We start from the raw sequence: 20,563 nt of genomic DNA, 5'->3' as shown, positions 1-20,563 counted from the left end.
TGCGGATCAAGGCAAGAGTTGACCTGCAGCTCCTGTGTTCTGTAAGGTAAAAATGAGAGCCTAGAGTGACAGAACACCTCTAGTTTCCTGTTAAGTTCGTCAGTCTCAAAGGGGCAGATCAAGCAGAGCAGAGAGGTTTTGTTGGACCTGTTTGGTGACAACTGACTGGATTTGTTTCATGATTGTTTTGCAGATTTAATTGCAAATATGCATAAAAATGCATAAAAACTTCACTGACAATATTTCAGATTTCGATTAATCTAACATCTAATTCACTTTAGATGCTTCCTATCATGTATTTGAGACCCTAAATGACATAGTTAGCTACTGTGGATTTTTCCGGTGGCTTTAATAATAATGACATTAAGACAGCCTTTGTGTTTGCCTTGAGTGATGCATGAGAATAAGACTAATTATTTCATCTACAAATGTCAGAGAATAGTCTCAATATGCCATGACAGTTTACAAAAAGTTGACGTCTTTAAATTAGTTCAGTGTGACCAAACACTCACATTCTAGAAGTTGAAACCGGTGATTTTTTGGCACTTTTGTTATATAAATTACCTGAACAATTAATCAATTATTAAAATAAGTCTAGTGTCACGTTCTGTCAGTTGACTCTAACGAAAACGATGCCAATCAAAGGGAAATAATACAGTTCAGGGCAGCCAACTTATTCAAATATGTCTCGGCACTAGTGCTCTGTACTCTAATCCATTATGTTCAAGCTACACATTGTACTTCCTGTCTAACCCATTTCCACCCGTCTCACCGTCCTGGAAGACTCTCTCCACGTTCAGGCCGTAGGTGGAACAGGTCTCGTAATATGTGCAGCGCTTCAGGTCGTTTGACAACTTTCTGGCCCGCGAGTCATCGATCACTCTGGGGTTGGCAGCACTGATTGCATCTGAGTAAACAGAAAACATATTATTCAAACATTTAATCTAAATGATAAGTCTGGCGATATTGTGGACTTTTGTTGTTGTCAACACATTTCACAAAAACATAATTTTGAACACAGGCCCCGGAGTAAACATTTGTTGGGAACTATATTCAGCTGAGGATTAATACACATTTGATATGCTAGTGAGGTTTTCTGGTGTATCTAAGATTGACTCAAAATAAACTACATTCATTATAACTAGAGAGAAGAATATATATCCCAATGCAACAGTGTGATTGGTGTGTTTTTGTTGTTTTCTAACAATAAATAAACTACAGTATATCAGACTTTAGCAACACAAACAATACTTCTGTGTGGGAACAATTAGGTTTTGGTCTGTTAGTGGAATTTGAAAAATACAGAACATGCAAGACCCAAACCCATATTTTCTAAATAAAATAAAGACCAGATCAGCACATGGAGTTCTTCCTGTATAAATTGCGTAGTTCCAGTATGGAGGAAGCAATATCCTGACAAAACATATATATATATATCAGATGAGAGCAGGCACCTTGTGTTCCGACGAGGACCATGGGGACCTCAGCTGTGTTCCTGTAGCTGGATAGGCGCAAGAAGTAATTGTAGACTGTCTGGAAGCTGATCTCATCCTCCAGGCTAAAGACGAAAACCACCGCATCAACCCAGGCAGCAAACTGAGGACAGAGCAGAGGTGGTAAACGTTGATGCACTGCAAAATATAAGCTGCCTCATTATTGCACAAAAACATTTGCACAACAGATTTTTTTTGTCATGAAGCACTGCTTCCACGTCAGTCACTGCACCTGGAACAAAAATTGTGTTTCGCTTATTGTTGTTTTTACTCGATGTTTGAGCTTCACCGTGCAGAATAATTCATACGCAGAGTTTGACAGTAGAACGCTGTTTTCACATTCATCTACTAAAAGGTAAAATCTCTTTGTGCTTACTTTGTTTAAGACATGAACGCACCAACTAGGACTGCAACTAAAGATTGTAGAAAATAAAAATAAAATAAGAATAACATGACTTTTTTACTTTCATAACTTTTTACTTCCTAATATAGATCAGTATCAGCCCCAAAAATCAAGTAAACTACAATCTGCTTATAGTTCTGTATAATTACAGTTAGACAGACTCATAAATATCAATACTGCTCTATAACAATAATCTGAGCACATTATAAAGCATTTTATAATGACTTATAGGATCAAGTATCTTAATTCCTCATAATTCCTGGTTACTAACTGACATGTTTTTTGCAAGGATCATGGTGTTCTCATAGTTGTAATACAATAGAATAATTCTATAATGCATTATTATCATGTTATAATGCATTTTTATTTGCATATGAGTCACTGTAAGTGGTCTTTGGGTGCTTTGAGTTAAGTAATGATATTCCACAGTGAAATCATCCTAACCCCGTGTTTCTCACTGAAGGAAAATCATTCAGTGCAGACAAGCAGACTGTACCTCATTATAAGTATGTTTATAGACAAGGGCATCATAAAAAGTTTTACCCAAACAGGCTAGTTATATGCAGACATTATTACTGTGAATGTGTTGCAGGCCCTCTTATGATTTTAGTTCACGTGTGCAGACAGGAGGGGGCAGTGTAGTAACAGCCACAGAGTGTCTGTTTTCAGGTTAAGTTCCAGCACTAGGAGGACAAGCAGTGAATGATTAAACACTGTTCCTGTATCTTCATACTTTTTCTGTATTCCCACTGTGATGATAATCTAGGAATCTTTGTATTTGTTGCGTCATATACATTCATAATCTCTGCGTAGTTTATGATCAAACGGGGAGAGAGCAGTTTCCCTTGAGCGGAGGAAAATCAATCCTAATCACCATCCATTGTAGGAGCGAGGCTAAGCAGAGCGCCAGAGTCGTAGTAACGGTGACAATCAAATGACTATTCCCCGGCATTGCCCTCTCCTCCATTCAGCTTTTCACATCTCGCCCAGAACCCTATAGGGAATGAATGGAAAATCAAGCCTCCATGCCACAACTCTGCTCAGCCTCCTGCGAGCGTGAACATAATGGAGGCCTTTAATTATGCCACTAATTATACAGGCAGCTGACAACTGAGCCGAACTCATTTCTATTCCCTAATCTCACCGAGCGTAATGCTAAGCGTAAATCAGAGCTTTGCCAGGCCAGGTAAGAGTAGCTGCTGATAGAAATGCATGGTAAAGTCACCCAGGGCTTACATGTGACCAGAAACATTTAATTTTGTGAATGAAGCCGCAAGCAAGTCTGTATTCTCAAGTGTTGGGGTTTGTTGGCATTTTATTGAACTTGCTTATTAAGTCTGAGTCCTTTCGAATCCCTTATTGAATTGATTTAGATCTAGTTTACTTTCAACTTCAGATTATTAGAACAGGGGTTGTATGAGGTACTTATCCATAGTCACTGCAGTGTTACCTACAGTAGATGGCAGTTGGCACGCCCCGAGTTTGGAGAAGCAGAAAAGAGCACCAGCACAGAAGCTAAGCAATGTACTGCTGTGGAAAGGGTCAGCAACAAAATGTATTATAGCCACCTAAACAAAGACCCATCTAAAAAAACAAATAAATGTCGCTATGTTTAGAATATTTTCACAGCTTTACTTTGCCGTCACACTGCCCTTTTTCAACTGTTACATGAGCCAAATATCACTCTCTCGCTCAACCAGACTCCATTGTCAAAATCGATAATTTATCCTCGCAGAACATGGGAGTTGTTAGTCAATCGGTTAGTTAATTTGTGTTATTGTGCGATTTTAGTGAATCTGAGCTAACACTGTGTAATACTGTGTAATACTGATTCCTCTGATGGAGTCTGGCTGAGCAAGAGGGAGCGATTTAACAGCGCTCTTTAGAGAAGGGAAAGATGGATAATATAATGTTAAGAGTGCAACTCCACTGGGACATTTATTTAGAGAGGTGGTCTCCCTCTGTTGTATCTAATTATACTGTGAACATCTAACTGGATAATTTGGGATGAATGTGAAAAGATGTAAAAATCTGTCTTTGTATACCAAGATTATCTGTGCATGTAAAGTTGTCACTTGTTTTAGTAAAAAAGGTCAAAATATGATCCTTTGTTCTACATCTGAACCATCCATTAGTATACAGTATATAAGATGCTTCCATCGACGTGCAAACAGGATGATCCAGATTCTGTGCAATCATGCACAAGCAAATGTTAGAAAGAATCCTTGACTGTTTGCCTTCAGAAAACCCAGCCTGGATGAAGCAGTATGAAACACAGATGCCCCGTCGTAAGTACATTTAAGTCCTGTAAGAGCTGTAAATGGGAGGTAAAACCCAACACTCTCTGGTAAAACATGGCTGACGAATAACCGGGGATAAGAGGCTGATGTCTGCTCTGTTATTACACAAGGCTGGATTACCAGGAAGAATTGCCTCAGTTTACTTCCTTTGGAAAAAAAAAATGAAAGAGTGTCTGAGTATATCAATTTCATGTTTCTCTCATGAAGACTTAGTAAAGCATGAAACAGTAGCTCCATTACTCGTCATATTTCATATACATAATGGAGTGATTAGGTGCTGCGTTGTCTCTTCCACCACACAATGATTTTGGTCGGGCTTACTCATTGATCTGTTGCTGCCCCTTAAGTGCTTCTGGTAGAACAACCACAGAGTGCTGTCACACCGCTCCAAACAGTCCTGCAGAGATGTAATGGTCTGTCTCTAAACAGTTCCTGTCTGCGTGACAGTTTGCAGACAGTTTCTGTCTGACACATCTTTAGCATGAAGAGACATTTTGTCAGGATCAACAACTCTCCTACCTGCAGTTCTGGAGGCCCTCCTTCATCTCTGATCAGCAGCAGGTAGCTCTGTCCATCCACGACGATTTCTTTCTTGAACCGTCCACCTGAAGAACAGATATGTTTTATTTATTCATATTTATTCAAAGATTTTGTTCCAAGGCCGTTCTTATGAAACATGTCAAGGCAAGACACGACACGTGGCTCGATGAATCATAAAAATATTGTCAGCAGCCATAAACAAATGCATTTTTTCCATGTTTTTAGGAATAAAACGTGGCAATGTGATAATTATCGGTAGTATATGGATCCAAAACCTTGTGGCCGAATCATTCCTGCATAAATGCTGTTTAAACAATTTGCTTCTAGTAATCAAGTAGACTGCTTACAGTGTTCATTTTGGGTCTTTTTATAAATGACATCGTATGGAAACAATTTTAAAATTACAGTAATCTGATCGTATTTTTTTAAACTTTACTAAAATAATACAGTGAATCATGATGACACTAAAATCATGACAGGAAAAAGAAAGTAGTCAAGGCAGAAGTTGCTATAAATGTAATGTGCAAGTTGTTGGAGAGTTAATTTAACTTTTTAGACATTAGCTTTAGCATAGCTAACTATGTCACACAATCCCTTTGGTGTTTAGCGGTTTCTGGTCATGAAGTAAAACGGCTACTTAAATCATACAACTGGCATGTAAATGGTTTTTGAGAGGGTCCACTTGTAGTGTGGCTCCATCCTTTAGGGGTGAAGGAGCTTCTCATATCGAGTCAAGCTAGACTAGTTCATGGACTGGGGCAAAGAACGACAGACTGTTTTTAGAATATAAAGAAAACAAAAAAATCTGGTCGCAATAACCATCTGTTTATAGTTTTCACTGTACTGTATGTACTTCATTTTTAAATAACAGTCCTTAAAGCTATGTACTGTAAAATTTCATATTTTTTAGGCAAAAATTTGAAAAAGTGAATAAAGATTTTAACTAATACATATCACCATGAAACTTCCCTGGCTGATTACTTGCATTAAGTTAAGTCTCTCAAATGTCTAATAAAATATATGCTCATTTGCCTGCATTTCCAGAGGAGAGCTCTTTTCCCATTAGTCTGAAAGACTACATGTGATTAAAACATATGAAAATCTCAAAACTCACTAGTGCATGAAAAAATATGTTTTTGTCTGTAGTATCTTACCTTAAAGGAATAGTTCAGGTTTTCTGAAGAGGGGTCGTATGAGGTATTTATCTATTTATCTATTGTATTACCTGCAGTAGATGACAGTCGACAGTCACCCCCAGTTTGGAGAAGCAGCAGAAGTCCCAGTGCAGGGAGGTAAAACAGTGAAAAAATTCTAAATATAGTGTGCCGACCACCATCTACTGTTGGTAGTACACTGACTATGGATGAGCACCTCAAACAACCCCACTTCAAAAAAAAAAATCTGAACTATTTCTCTAAGTCTGTTCAAGTTCTGGTACAAGATGATATTGGAAGAATTTCTTATGGTTTAAATAACTGACCACCAGGGGTTTTCCATGAAGAGAGAGTGCAGACACTTTTCACAGAGATTAATCTTAAAAACTACGAGGATGTACCAGATAACCCAAATGTAATATAAAAACCCAGCTTGACACGGCTCATAAAAGTTTGGTGAGGTGTGTGTAAGTTTAAGTGCAGTTCTCAATTTAGCTCTCCTGAACGTGTTGCCGTTAGGATCATACGCCGACAGGAAACCAGGTCTCTCTGGAGCCAATTATGTGGGCGAGAAATTGCCATTTAGCGTGTCTAATGCACAGCTGCAGAGGGAACAAGTTCAGCACCACTGTCACTACGCTGCCACAAGTCCTGGAAAGACCCAACAAACATTATCAGACCGCACGTTCAGTCTCCATCGCTTCACTGCATGAGCTGCAGTGTGTTCGAAGATTGGTTTTCACAGCATTAACAGCATAACTCATTACGCTTTCCAATGAAATGATAAGAAAAGGAGAATAATTACGGCAAAGCGACTGAAAGAGTGGAAAGGAAGCGATGGGAGATAACAAAACCCCCTCGTCTTTATTCTGCTGGTGTGCCTCAGGTCACTCCATGTCCACAGGATTGTAGTGAGCTAACACTTAGCCCCCATGCAGCCTTGAGTTTCTCTCCCGTTTTCTTCATTTCTTTCCTATTACAAATGCATATTTCTTGCTGCTAGCAAAGTTGGCTGCAGATAAAGAAGAGACCAATGGGGGAACTACGCAGTAAATTAGATTTTGAATATCATTTGAATGGTTTGCGATCCTGTAGAGATTAAAAACATTCAAATGAGAAAGTTATGAGGGTAGAGATGTCCCTGGGAGTGAAAACTGTGCCTTATGAATACGGAAATAGGCTTAAAGCAATTTGACGAAATTGAATAATGCACAAATTTGAAGGTCTAAGAATGATCATGATGCTGAAAACAGCAGACGTGCATGCAGAATAAAACTACACCTGTTATAGGCTTTGGAAAAAAACAATAGTGATATGTATCAGCATTAGAAACATCATCAATAGCATTAAAAATAGTTGAATAAAATGTTCAATGGATGAGAGCAGCCCATCTGGTATACATACATACATACCATGTATGCCCCCACCCCTTTTTGGATGAAAACAACCACTCTAATTTGATTGATAGTGAATACAAATTCTGAGGTCTTTGCCAGTTTAAATGCACAAAAATTTTTAAAAATGTAACCCCTTTTAGCTGTTAAGAGCCCTAATTCTCTGGCCAGTCCAGTAAACAGTTATACTAGTCTTTGTCAATTCATGTTCGGTGTCGTAACACAGAAAAAACATGCAAGAAACGGGGCTGCTTTCAGTCTGCCTCCATCAAAGTGGACAAACCTGACATATACAACTACCTTACTGAGGTAATATGTTTCTGACATCTGTCACTTTTCATATCATTAAGACACTGTTCTTGCAGACTGTTGAGCCAAACTCCATTCTAAAAGCAGGTGTTTTATGGTGGGGACATTTTTTTCTTAAGTAAAAACTTAAGTTACACCATCACTAAGACTCTTCTGATTCACTGCGATCTACAGGCACAGTCGACACACGTCATTAACTCAGTAACATCACTACTAACCAGTGACAAAAGTGTCTGAGACACACACACACTCATACACTGACTGGATGCTTTTGCAATGCTTGTTTTACTCCAAAGGGAGGCGTGGTCATTCAGATGGCAGGAACACAACTTGCTGCTCTCATCCATAGTTTCACTTACATGCATTAAATGCCAACCGCCATGAAAGCACATAACAAACACGCCTTGGCTGATAAACAGCCTGTCATATCCCTCGATAATGGAGCGCGCTAGGAGTGGCAGCCGATCATTAAACAGATGTACTGTTCAGTTGCACCATCAGAGAGAAAATGACTGCAGCTGGTGAGGAAATTGGTCAGAGCAGTTTGTCAGTATGGCAGTTTTGGGTTTTATTAATGGCATAGTTTGGATTATTTGAAGTCCAGTTGTATGAGGTACTTATCAATAGTCAGTGTGTTACCTACAGTAGATGCTGGTTGGCACAACCCCTGTTTGGAAAAGCACGAGCACATCAGCTAAGCAATGTACAACCATAAAACATATTTTAGTCACTTAATACTATACTATCACTATACTAATTTAAGTGTATGCCATATTTAGGATATTTTCACTGATTTACCTTGCCATCAGACATCCTTTTCCACCTGGAAACTAACATTATATGAGCCAAACATTGCTCTCTCCAAACCAACCAAACTCCATAGGCCAAATCAGCAATTTTACCTTGAAGAACACAGGAGTTTCTGGTTTACCGCTGCCTCAAAATGTTAGTTAGTTTGTATTATTGTGTGACTTAGGAGTTTCACAAGGATAATTCGGCTTCACAGAAGTCACACAATCAACAAACTAACAAATCAAGGCAACAGTAGACCAGTATGCTTGGCGAAATAAAATGATTGATTTTGCCTGTGTAGATTGGTTGGTTTGGAGAGGGCAATATTTGCCTTATATAATGGCAGTAATGACAGCAAGTAAAGCAGTGATAATAATCTAAATATAGCGTACACTTAAACAGACATGGGTTTTTTTCAGGCGGACCTTTTTTAAGTGGCCACAGTTTCTGTTGTGGCTGACCCCGTTCACAGAAGTACAGTGCTTATAGTTTCTGTACTGCTGCCCCTCTAAGCTTATCTTATCACATATTGATAAGTACCTTATACAATCCCACCTCAGATAATACAAACTATCCCTTTAAATTCAAAGTACGGTGATTTACTTCAAAATAAAGTGGTTAAATTCAACCTTCTGTTTTCTCCTGGCCTTATATCAATATTGACTGAATGATACATTTTCAGTTATCTCTCCCTGCCTTAACCTGTTAGATTTATCAGATTTCCTCGGAGTTTCATAAGCAGACATGTTAGCTAAGATCCTCCTTGTATGATTAGATAATAGAGCGGCGGTTCAACATCACACGGTTCAAACAGCATATCAAGAACTACAGATCTCGCATCACAGCAGAGCTGTAAGGGCCATACAGTAGCCGTGTCCTGTAATTTTTAATAGGCGGACGGTATTCCTGTCTCAGCAAGCAATACATATCCACTTGAGCCACACTTCCACCCTGTTAAGTCCACTTTAGCCCGCTTGGCAAATAGGGGATTCTCCCAGCCTTTTTTGCACAGGCTCTCAAGCCCTGCTGGATGCTGGTTGTGTAACACAGAAAGAGAGAGAGATTCATGTACCACCAGCCAGCTTCATTTTTTTTTTTTTTTTTTACTTAAGTCACAGAGCTTTAGAAATTCAGACAAAGGACTGAGAAACTATGTGTCTGTGTGTCCCTGAATCCTGTTTAAGAAGGAAAAAAAAAGATGAGGAGGATCTCATTACACAGTGAGACTCGATCTGAACGATGCAGAAAAGCAGAGATTTATCAGAACGTGGAGTTTGTAGGGAGCTCGGCAGCACATGAACACATGAGAACAGGCTGAGAACATGTAAAGTCTCTCTAAAATCAGCAGCTGTAATGAAAGCATACGGCTCTAGATGGAATTTGAAGTAAACATTTCAGTTACATAATCATCCAGGACGCTGCTGTCTTTATTTAGAGCTGAGCCAATACAATGCATCCACAGAAAAAATAAAAAAAACAAAAAGCCTGTGCTGTGAATAAATAAGGCAGACTGTCGTACTCTTCAGCGTTAAAACACTTTGAGAGGTAATTATGAATTATTTGAACGTGTTGCTCAACCTTCCATAAAAAGAGGCGACTAATAAACCTCTCAGACAGCCTACAGAGAGAGAGAGAGAGAGAGAGAGAGAGAGAGAGAGAGAGAGAGAGAGAGACGGTAAGTTGGTAGGCATGGTTAACACGCAGTAAGCATACTCTGCTTACACGGAGGCTTAGACCTTGACACAGAGCCACAATCCAACGGAGCTCCATCCGGTGTTGCCATAGCAACACACCCCAGTACCTTTTTTCAGATATCATAGCAAAAGAGCCCAGGAACAAAAAAAAAAAAAAAAAAAAAAACACTGAAGAAACAGCCATCGCAGAACCTTCCTCTGCTGGGCAACGCTGCCGCAATGTAAATACCCCGATCTGGAATGAAGCCAGTGTCAAAGCACACGAGATACAAAGAAACCCCCGGCAGCTGCTAATTGTGCTACAGGTATGTTGTATCACAGCAACTCGCCGCAATGTAAAGGCAACATACGCGCATCTCTGAGCAGACGTTGACTTGATTATGGCAACAATGCATGTTATGTTTTTTGTTTTTTTTTCCTGCATTTTCACCATTGATTTCTCAAGGCCTAATTAAGCTATGAGGATTTTTCTCCCTTGGTGCAGTGAAATGCCAGAAACTAATTATGCGCTTCATGTCTCATCCTCACTATAATTACACTAAAATGAAACACTGCAAACCCCTCGAAGATCATCAGTTAACTCTGGGTTTGCCAACATCTTTGTGGATCTGTGAGAGCGGGGTTTACCTTTCAGGCCAGAGGGGGGCATTCTCATTATGATTCTGCTGATAAAAGTGAAAAATATCTGAATTTCAACCCATATGGAAAGGAAATTAAAAGAAAAACTTGTTAAAAAATTGAGGTTGAGTCCTCTGCAGTGGCTGTGGGTTTGATTCAAGTCTGTGGCTCTTTGCTGCGTATCATCCCCGACTCTCTCATCCCCTTTCCTGCTCTAACTTAAGCTGTCATATCAAACACAGGCAAAGTAATTAAAAAAGCATCTTCCATTACCTCCAACCCTCATTCCAAAAAACGCTAAGTATCATCTGCTGCTGCCTTTACTGAAAAAATCCTTTTGTTGGTATGAGAGTAAATTTTTTTTTTGTTTTAATCATTGTTTTGTTGACTTCTAAGTGACATGCTTAGTATTTGTGTAGGTCAACATGTCTTGCTAGCAGATGATTTTCTGTCCTGGTTGTTAGAGCAGGAAATATGCTGTTGCAACCATCTCCAAGCTAAGCGGTCATCTTAACAGATCGCACAACAGTAGTTTGTTTCACACTAAAATAGAGAGCCTTGTACTTACAAGTGCACAAATTATACAAGTTTCATTTCGCATTAATATACCAAGGGTCTTGTACTGTTTTATTGTCATATATACTGTATTATGTACAAGTCTCACATACAATATTAACATTTAGTAAAATGTATCTATATCTCAAAGAGATTAAAAAGAGATTTACTAAAAATGGCGAGCGGTTCCTTTCTGATATAGACCTTCCTAAACGTGATAAACTGGCTTGCTCTCCATCAGGACATCCGGGAAGTAAATGTTTTATGAAATGTGATAAAAACTTTAATTTCACAGTCCCAGAGAAATGATGAGGTTCAGTTTTACCTTCATTTTTTAACAATGAGTAATCCTCGCAGCCCTAATTTACTGGAAATGTTATGCTTTGTTATTATCCCGCCAGTTGTAGAGGAGGAGTAAAAAAGAAATTCATAAAAATTAACTCAGCCAATTATCAACTCTGGCATCCGGAAGCCTAAAATAATCCAACACACAACATTTTAATACAAACTAATTAGAAAAATACTCTCAGCACCATGTTTCATGTAAATATCCTAATATGGTTATCCTTCTGTACAGTTTGGCAAAATGTGCCAACATGCTTGACTTTCTTCTTGTGGAAAAACAAAAGAAAACTAATTTACCAGACTGCAGATTTCTGTATAATTTCACTTATCAAATGCTTTTTAAACACAACAGATTGTAATCAGGCTAATAACAAGGCTTCTCCTAATTTATCAGGATGAAACTATGCAAATAAAAGGTTTTCACTTGTCAGCAGCCATTTATTTTATGACTGGACGACCTTCATCACAACCTGACTGAAACATCGGATAACTAATAAATCAGCAGAAAGCGAGACGGTGTGCGGGAATCTTTCTGCTCTTCTTCAGGACAGGTTGTGAGGCAATTAAGCAGCGTGACATTTAAAGGGATAGTTCAGATTATTTGAAGTGGGGTTGTGTGAGGTATCCATAGTCAGTGTAGCAGCAGCAGATTGCTGTCAGCACGCTATAGAGAGGAGCACCAGCATGGACGGCAGATATGGCGGATTAAATTCGATTCACTTAAGTCGCACAATAACAGAAACAAACTGAATGAATAACTGAAGCAATGTAAGACCAGTAAGTCCTGTGTTCTGCCAATGGAGTTTGGCACACTTATGCTGAAATAGATATAAAATAAAATTTAAAAAATAGCCTCTGTGCTGGTACTCCTCTGTGCTTCTACAATCTGAGGTGTGTCGATTGCCATATACAGTAGGTAATACCATCGATAAGCGCCACATACAACCACACCAAAAATACGAATTGTCCCTTTAAGGCAACAAGAGCCAGAATACACATGCTGCATTAACCTGAATCTTTGCTGACGGATGTTATTTTAACGTGTCAGAGACTCGTACCTTCAGGTGATTCCTCCTGCACATATGTGCCTGTCAAGTACCGGTGGACCAAGGCAGACTTTCCACTGGACAGATTTCCCACGATGCCCTGCAAGGTCAAGAGCAAAACACTGTGATTATTACTGTCAGACATAACAGGACAGGTACAAACCACAAACATATGCTATTAAAAGACCGTAATGGCGACCTAACAACAAATTCTAAGCACAAGGTCCTTGTACTTTGTCTGAAACTTTCAACCTCGCTCAGATCAGAGATTTTTCTTTTGTTAAACAGCTATTTTTTATTTTGCTTTTTATTACAGCCAACAATAAAACACCACATCAAGATCTACTTTATGAGAAATTCAACATTTTCCCATGAACAGTGTGAAAAGAAGAACAGAAATTTGGTATTTTCTTTGATTCAAAAGGTTGCTGATTGGCTGACAAGTATCAAATATTTGTTTTACAAATTTCCTTGAATGCACCGGGAAAGGTGTTAAAAACAGTTTCTGCTCACAGCGGCAGTCTTATTAGAGCCAAACAGATAAATCGTCTGACAACATATTGCTTTATATTAGTTAACTACAAATATATTTATATTGCTGTACATGTAAGAGAATAATTAACATGAAAATGCTGTCAAATAATAAGAAATGTCATTTTAAGAGACTTGAATCTTTACTTGTTTGTCCACCGGCAAGCAATGACACTGCAATAACGTCTGTTTATCAACTAAAATGCTCCGCTCAGTACATATCTTGGCCACAGCTCGTTCACAACCAAATTTAAAGGAGCAGTGCGCAATTCTGGAGAAAGATAGTTGATCATTGTGTCTCATTCAGAGGTTTTCAAATGCTTAGTGTTTTTTGGAATGAGGGTTGGGTATCGTCTGTTTTTTTTCCAATAACTGTGTTAAAATAATACTTTTAAAACAGTACTGGTGCCTAAACAGTGCCTGAACCTTTTTTTTTATATATATATATAAGAAGAACAAAATGACAGTCGACAACATTAAAGTATGACTTTTTCATTGCTACGGAAAATCTGGACTTGAAATTGAACAATATATCAACTGTTAAATAGATGTAAATTAATACAAAACACTTTAATTTACATATCAAATTCACATAATAAATAAAACCTTAACCACCTACAATTACTTAACACTGAATAACTGTTACAGTATTAATAACAGCTATATAAATATTTTGTTGTTATTCTACAAACTTCAGCAATTCTTCTGCAGATATACCTTCATGAGGCTAACTTTATTTTAGACAGGACAGCCGAAGTGAAAACAGGAAAGGAGGAGGGAGAGTCGGGGGATGGCATGCAGCAAAGGGCCGCAGGAAGGAGTTGAACCTACGGCCGCTGCGGAGGACTCACAGCCTCCGTACTTGGGGGAGGAAACGGTCTACCAACAGAACCATATCAGGCGACCATATCATATTTTTAGAACCTGAGGAAATGCTTCTGTCATCATCATCATCAGCGATCTCGCCGTCATCGATATAAATGTCAAGTCATTATGAAATATCACATCTAGTGCTTTATAACTGTGCACCCCATGGCTGGAGTTTGGCACGCGGTCACACAAGCAGTCGAGCACGGTGCATCCTTCTGCTTTCAAGTGTGTTGCCAGATGCTTGTCCCCCTTTGCACGCAACCGTTTTTAAACATTTGTTGATCATCTTGTTCAGTGTTGGGATCCTTTTGAGTGAAATACGGCACCACTTTACACCGTTAAACCTGGCTTTTTACAGTGTTTAAGGTAGACGGTAGCTAATGGCAGCAAAAGGCTACCTGTTGCCGGAGCCACGTAAAGAAAGTGCTGCTTCATGTGAAGTCGCAATTTAGTGATGCGCCTGTAACGTTCATACCTGAGGGCAACTATTTCAATCGACAGCTCAAGTGTGTGGCACTGAAATGAGGCACCGTAAACTGTGTTGTGATGCTGTCTGGTAGGTACCAACTATAAAGGAACTGGTGCCTTAGTAGCAACATTGTTGTGTTTAGTGTATAAAATGAATATTGGCTCCATTCTTTTAAATGATTTTATATTAGGATATGCCCTAAAAAATGCAACTATTCCACAAAGTAGAAAAAGTGACTCAGTTTTCATTGTGATGCATTTATTCTCATTAAGTAGATTTTAATTGCACGCTGGCAGGAACTGAAACAAACTGCTGCCAGGATGTAGCAAATCAAACAAAAAACTAATGGAAAGTTCATTATGGTTTGTCGTTGAGGAGCAAAAACCCTGAAACCAGGCTGTGTGTGGCTGAATCATTTTAAGGAAAGTCCTCATCACATACATTCAGTTTGGTTGCAGTCTTTTCCCCCGCTTCCTCTCCCTGGTGTCTAGACCAGACCCAACTACAGCGCCTTCAGGGTGATGCATGGCGGAGGGTGGGCTGATGATGCCAGCATGTCTGGGAAGAACAAAGGCTGCAACATGCCTCATCTCCTCCTTCTCCTCCTCCTCATCCTCCTCCTCCTCTACCCACCATCGCCCTCCTCTTCTTTAGATCATTAGTGGGTGTTAGAGTCAGGTATGGTTCTAATTATAGGGACGTTTGAAGCGCAGGAGAAAAGATCTGTTTAAGGCCTTTCCCAGCCTACCCTCTCCATAATTCAAATATATATATACACACCACCACGAGGTACCCCAGCAGAATAAAGTATGAATAAGACTGAAGTTAGAAAAAGTTGTAGGCTGTGTGCGGTGAAAGCTATGAGTCAACAAAAATCGACTTTGAATGTACCACTGAACCAGTGCTCCTGCTGTTTTAACTGTTCGGCTTTGTGACCTGCTGCTATACAGCCTTCATGAAACCAAAGAGCTGCATCAGCACTCTTACACCACAGACCTTTCTTTCTTTGTAGACGTTAAGATTTGATCTGGGAAATATTTAAAAAGTTTGCACTGGAATAGAAAAAAAGATGGCAGTAAACTTGACCACAGTTGCCACCATGAAACGACAATACCAGAGCACAGTTCACTCGCCCCATTTACCCCTAGTGTTACATTAATTATTTTATATCTAAAAAAACGATACAATCCTGCCTTTGTGTTTACACCTGGTATTTTTAATACATTCTCGTTATTCTCATCAAGATCAGAACTGTAAAATATATACAATATGTATATGTTATTTTTATGATAAGACAGCATGTTGCTTCATTGTACAATACAGTTTATACTCTTAAAGTCACCATATGCTCACCAGCACCACAGTCTTTTCATGTCCTCTAAGTAAAGCTGGATCAATTAGTCAAATGGCAGATTAATATTTAATTCAAGCATCATTTTTAAGCAAAGACACAAAACGTTTCCTTTTTCCAGTTGCTCAATTGTGAGATTTTTCTGCTTTTCTTTGCCTTTAGTAATAATTAGTTTTGGTAAGATAAAATAAGCTATTTGAAGATGTCAGTTTAGGCTTCAGGAAATCGTCATGGGCATATTTCACTATTTTCTTACATTTTATAGACTTAGGGATGCAACTAAACATTATTTTCATTATTGATTCATCTGACAGTTATTCTCCAAATTAATCAATTTGTCTATTAAATGGAAAAAAAAAAAAAGGAAAATGTTTTGATGTTCACACATAGGGTGACCAGATCCCCACAAACCAAATTCCCCATGTGACACAATGATGACAGCTCTAAAATGTTGATATGTCTATATAACTTAAAAAATAAATATTTCTTTCTCACCCTCTGAGTAGTAAACTACAGCCAGTCAAAATGTGGGACATCAGCTCAATATGTGGGACGGTAGGACAAAGGATAAAAATGTTGCGCGGTCCCACATAAAGTGGGGAACCTGCTCGCCCTATTCACACAGCCTAGAGTGATGTCTACAAGTGTCTTTGTTTGTCCACGAAAACCCCAGAGTCTTTACTATAATGTATGAAGGGGCGACACATCAGCCTCAGACTCCCTCTCAGAGTTGTGTGAGTTGCTGAGTCAGACGAAACTCTGCAAACTTTGTGAAATGCTGTCTATAAGAAATTCTGAATTATTGGTCCCCTCTTGTAAATCCAGTGACTATAACACATTAAGTTATTAATTTCTTTGTATGGAAAATACTGTGTGGTTTGTCCCAGTGTGTTACAGTACAGTGTGTAGGCTATTCTGTGACTAAATAAATTATATGCCTTGTTAACAGCAGATCAGATGCAGAGATGAATACAGCGAACACCGACGCACACACAGTTATCCTTTACTGTATATCATTCATTTCCCACCCCGATATTGCTTTAATTTTCAAGCATTTCTGTTGAATAACACATTTTTTGGCACCTTCATAAGACAGAATAAATTTATAATCAGTAATTTGAGGCATGTCTCTTTCAGCCTTCTTGCTACCCACATTTTCTGTTAGCTAAAAACATATCTCTATCAGTGTTGTGTACGGATGCCAGCACGTCGTACGGATCACGTTTACATCTACTTTAGATCTGAACACTTACACCTCCTTTACACTTTGCTTTATCATACATTTTTGGTGATCTGATTGCAGTTGGATGGTGTTTGATCACATGAAAGCACAGGTGAAAATGCACCCAAGATGGATTAAGGACAGCCAAACCACCTCACAAGTGTAAATGCACACGCATTTTCAATACACATATAACAACGTGGGAGGCTTTCACCAGATATGCCGACTTTTCGGACCCTTTAAGCAACTAGCGACAAATTTAGCAACTTATTCTTCCAGCAGCACCAGGGTCTCCCTCTCTTGCGCCGCGTGTATGCAGTCAGAGTGGCGTGCGTGGCAGGAGGACACCGCTCTCTGTAGCAAGTGGGAGTTCAGTTGAAGTGAGTTTCTATGGTTACGTTGATGCTGGACTGGAACTTATCAAAGTGCGAGTGAGATTCTCTCATTTCTGTCTAGATTCAGATGTACCTACAGCTTGTAATATATAAAGAGTTTGTTTGCTCTTTCTTTGTGGATCTCGGGTTTTCCTATACAGAGTCATAAAAAGTAATTAATCTGTAAAAGAATAAGATATTAAATGTGGAAATAAATAGTTAAATAGCTTGTTAGAGCTTCTGCTCCCCTTTGTATATTTGACATAAAAAAGTTTTTAAAAATATACAATGTCGCTCTAATGAGTTTGTTATTATTTGGCTCTAGATTTCTTGCATTTGATATGGTTGGTGATCTCTCTCCCACTACAACCAATAAAACCACTAAGCTTTATGCACAATGAGATCATCTGGCAACCTTTAGAGCTCGTGCTCGCTGCTTTCAGTTGGCAAAACTGATCTCAGTGTGGACAGTGGAGACACAAATTAATACCAGGTGTAAATATTATCAGGTTAAATCATTATCAAGATACAATCTGGATACGAGACATATTTGCGAGTTGCAAAGACTACCTCCAGATGTGGTCGGACAGATCACGTTCTGATCATTGTGTGCTTACATCTTGCATTGACACGCATTTTTCCTTATCTGGATAACATGTCAGGATACAGACTGCATGTGGAGTGACTGTTGTAGCAGATGTTTTCTCACCCTGTCATCATTTCAGCTGATCTACTAGAAATGTTCTGACCGCGGCTCTCATGATTATTACTGCAGCATGAAAAAGAAAAAAAAAATCCTTATCATAAAAAGCTTCTGTGACACATGACCAACTTCTTTTCAGTGTGACATTATCGCTGAGCTGCTACGCTTTGAACATTTTGAAAGGAGTGATAGATATTTCGAGACATTTAATTCAGTCTTTTCCGGGTCCATTTAACAGAAACCCCTGTGTGGAAGCTGCCAATTAACACCTTGGAAACATAAAAAGGAAACAGATGCGTTTTAAGTGTTTGAAGCAAAAAAAAAAAAGTAAGTTTGTCTTTGAGCTCCGTGTGAATTCTCCCCCTTTTCATTCCATTGAAGTTTTCTCTTTTTACAAGGTGCCACAACAATGAATTCACCTAACACGGAAATATTATATCAGCTGTCAGAACGGTGGAGTGCCGTTTTTCAAGGCCGCTCGTCTTTGCGGGTGCAAGGCATTAAATCATGTGAGGATGTTAGTTGTGCATTTGGCAGTGGCTGTGTGTGTGCTTCACTGGCGGGTGGGATCAGACCCAGGATGTGTCACTAGTCTAGCCCAAAACTGTCACTCATCTCGCGTCCTGCTGCAAGCCACCCTGCCATCTCCATGCCAACGCATCTCATTAAAAATCACCCACTACGTGCCAGGCAAAAGTCCGGCCAACTTCTCAACTGTTCCCTCTCATGTAAAACGCAGAAGCAGTGTAACATGGACAGAACACGCTTTCCCACTGACATTTACATCTATCAGTAAGATGAAACCGAAGCCGCAGAGGGACTGTTAGGAATATAAAAAAAAAGTTACTCACCACTTTCAGCTCTGGCACTGACCGACTCAATGTCCATTCCTGGCTGTTGACGAAAGAGTCTAAAGAGGAAAAGACAAAAAAGAAATTGGGTCAAGCAGAACGGAGAGGTAATCCATCTGTCTGTGTTCCATTTGACCCCAGTTAGCCTGCAGATGATATGGAACTAACAATATTCCCATTGGATGATGGTAAAGTGACTTTACAGTTACAATTTATGGACTACCTGCAGTGTGTGCAACAAGTTTTATGATGGATTTTTCTACTGTCCTATAGATTTGACAGAGCCTATCTACAGTCTGGTGGCTTGATTTTTGTGATAATTTTTAAAAGGACAGCTCAGTGTCATTGCACCTAGTTTTTCCCTGCCATCTTTTATTTCATGCACACAAAAACTCAACAGTTAACCAGTGGGATTGTGTAAAACCTTCATGTACTTGCAGCGTCATGCTGTACCAAACCTGCTGATGTTAAACGGAACAAATTGTCAAAGATACGGCCTTTCAAATTGGCATACTTTTTGACGCTATACTCTCACGGTGAAGTAATTGTTCCTTTCATATTTTTCATTGTACTTTATTCCAAATGAGGATTCAAACAACTTCACACATTAGAGCTGCAACAAATCAACAGTTATCTGGGGAGAACAAAACATTTAGAACACAAAGTGTTGTCAGGTGGACATTAGCTGGTTTTCTTATTTTTCTGCCTTTGATTTCGTAGAATGGTTGATGATATGACAGGAAAGGGGAGAGAGAGTGAGGAATGATGTGGAGCAAAGGGTCATTGGTGGGAGTTATTTTCTTATTTTCGTATTTAGTCACTGATTTTTCTTTTCTTTTGTTTAGTTAAGTTGTGTTATTACATCTTATAGGATTATTGTTGGTGTTTAATTTTAATTTTGTTTTTGTCTGTTAGAATTGCTAAATATTCTGTGTATAAAAACTGAAAAAAGGTCAAATTTTCAGTCATAAAAAGGAAATGGTGAATTTGCAGCTTACAACAACTTAGTATGATATAGTTTCTGGCTTTTGTTTGATATCTAGTGTCAGAAGGCCACCAACCCCCGTTAAAAAATATGCTGGGTTGATAAAGCATAGCTTGATAGTCTGTAAGAAAAAAGGAACAAATAGTCAAATATTGATATATAATAGCCAAATCTAAATCCAATCCACAGCCCTACAAACAATTGATTAAGAAAGTAATCAGCAGATTCATCCAAACTAATTATAAGTTACAGACCTACACATTCAAAGAAACAACCAATCAATGAAGATTTATTTCTCCTTTTGAATGATTTGCTCTGATCCAGTTTTGTTTATGTGTTTACAACTTCTAAAACACAAAACTGTCAAGAGGGAATTGGTAAGCACCAAACATGTGGTAGGTACAGCCTGTGCAGACGATTTCAATATAATGTTTCAACACAGTGAAATCTCTGAATGGGATTAAGCTAATGCATTTTAAGAGACCGCGATTATCGGGCTTGATTCAACTTGTTTGGTTTTGCAGTGACATTTGGAGACTTTGACTGGATAATCACACTTTGAAC

The 20,563-nt window shown here is 38.9% G+C and overlaps 1 protein-coding gene across 2 annotated transcripts in view; it reads right to left on the bottom strand.

The window, feature by feature from the left end:
- The window catches only part of agap3 (ArfGAP with GTPase domain, ankyrin repeat and PH domain 3), a 180,649-nt gene that overhangs the window by 72,395 nt on the left and 87,691 nt on the right, over positions 1–20,563 (bottom strand). For both annotated transcript variants that reach the window (XM_084731420.1, XM_084731419.1), the window contains exons 2-6: positions 19,015–19,073; positions 12,656–12,743; positions 4,716–4,801; positions 1,455–1,596; positions 773–907 (exon numbers count right to left, since the gene is read on the bottom strand). In XM_084731420.1, coding sequence (XP_084587546.1) covers positions 773–907; positions 1,455–1,596; positions 4,716–4,801; positions 12,656–12,743; positions 19,015–19,073 — 510 coding nt within the window. The remainder of the gene's footprint in view (positions 1–772; positions 908–1,454; positions 1,597–4,715; positions 4,802–12,655; positions 12,744–19,014; positions 19,074–20,563) is intronic.

The sequence above is a fragment of the Lutjanus erythropterus genome, chromosome 12 (assembly GCF_056507025.1).
Source record: "Lutjanus erythropterus isolate fLutEry1 chromosome 12, fLutEry1.hap2, whole genome shotgun sequence".
NCBI classification, from domain to species: domain Eukaryota; kingdom Metazoa; phylum Chordata; class Actinopteri; order Lutjaniformes; family Lutjanidae; genus Lutjanus; species Lutjanus erythropterus.
Note: the sequence above shows the minus strand (reverse complement) of the source record. Positions and strands in the feature narration are given on the sequence as shown.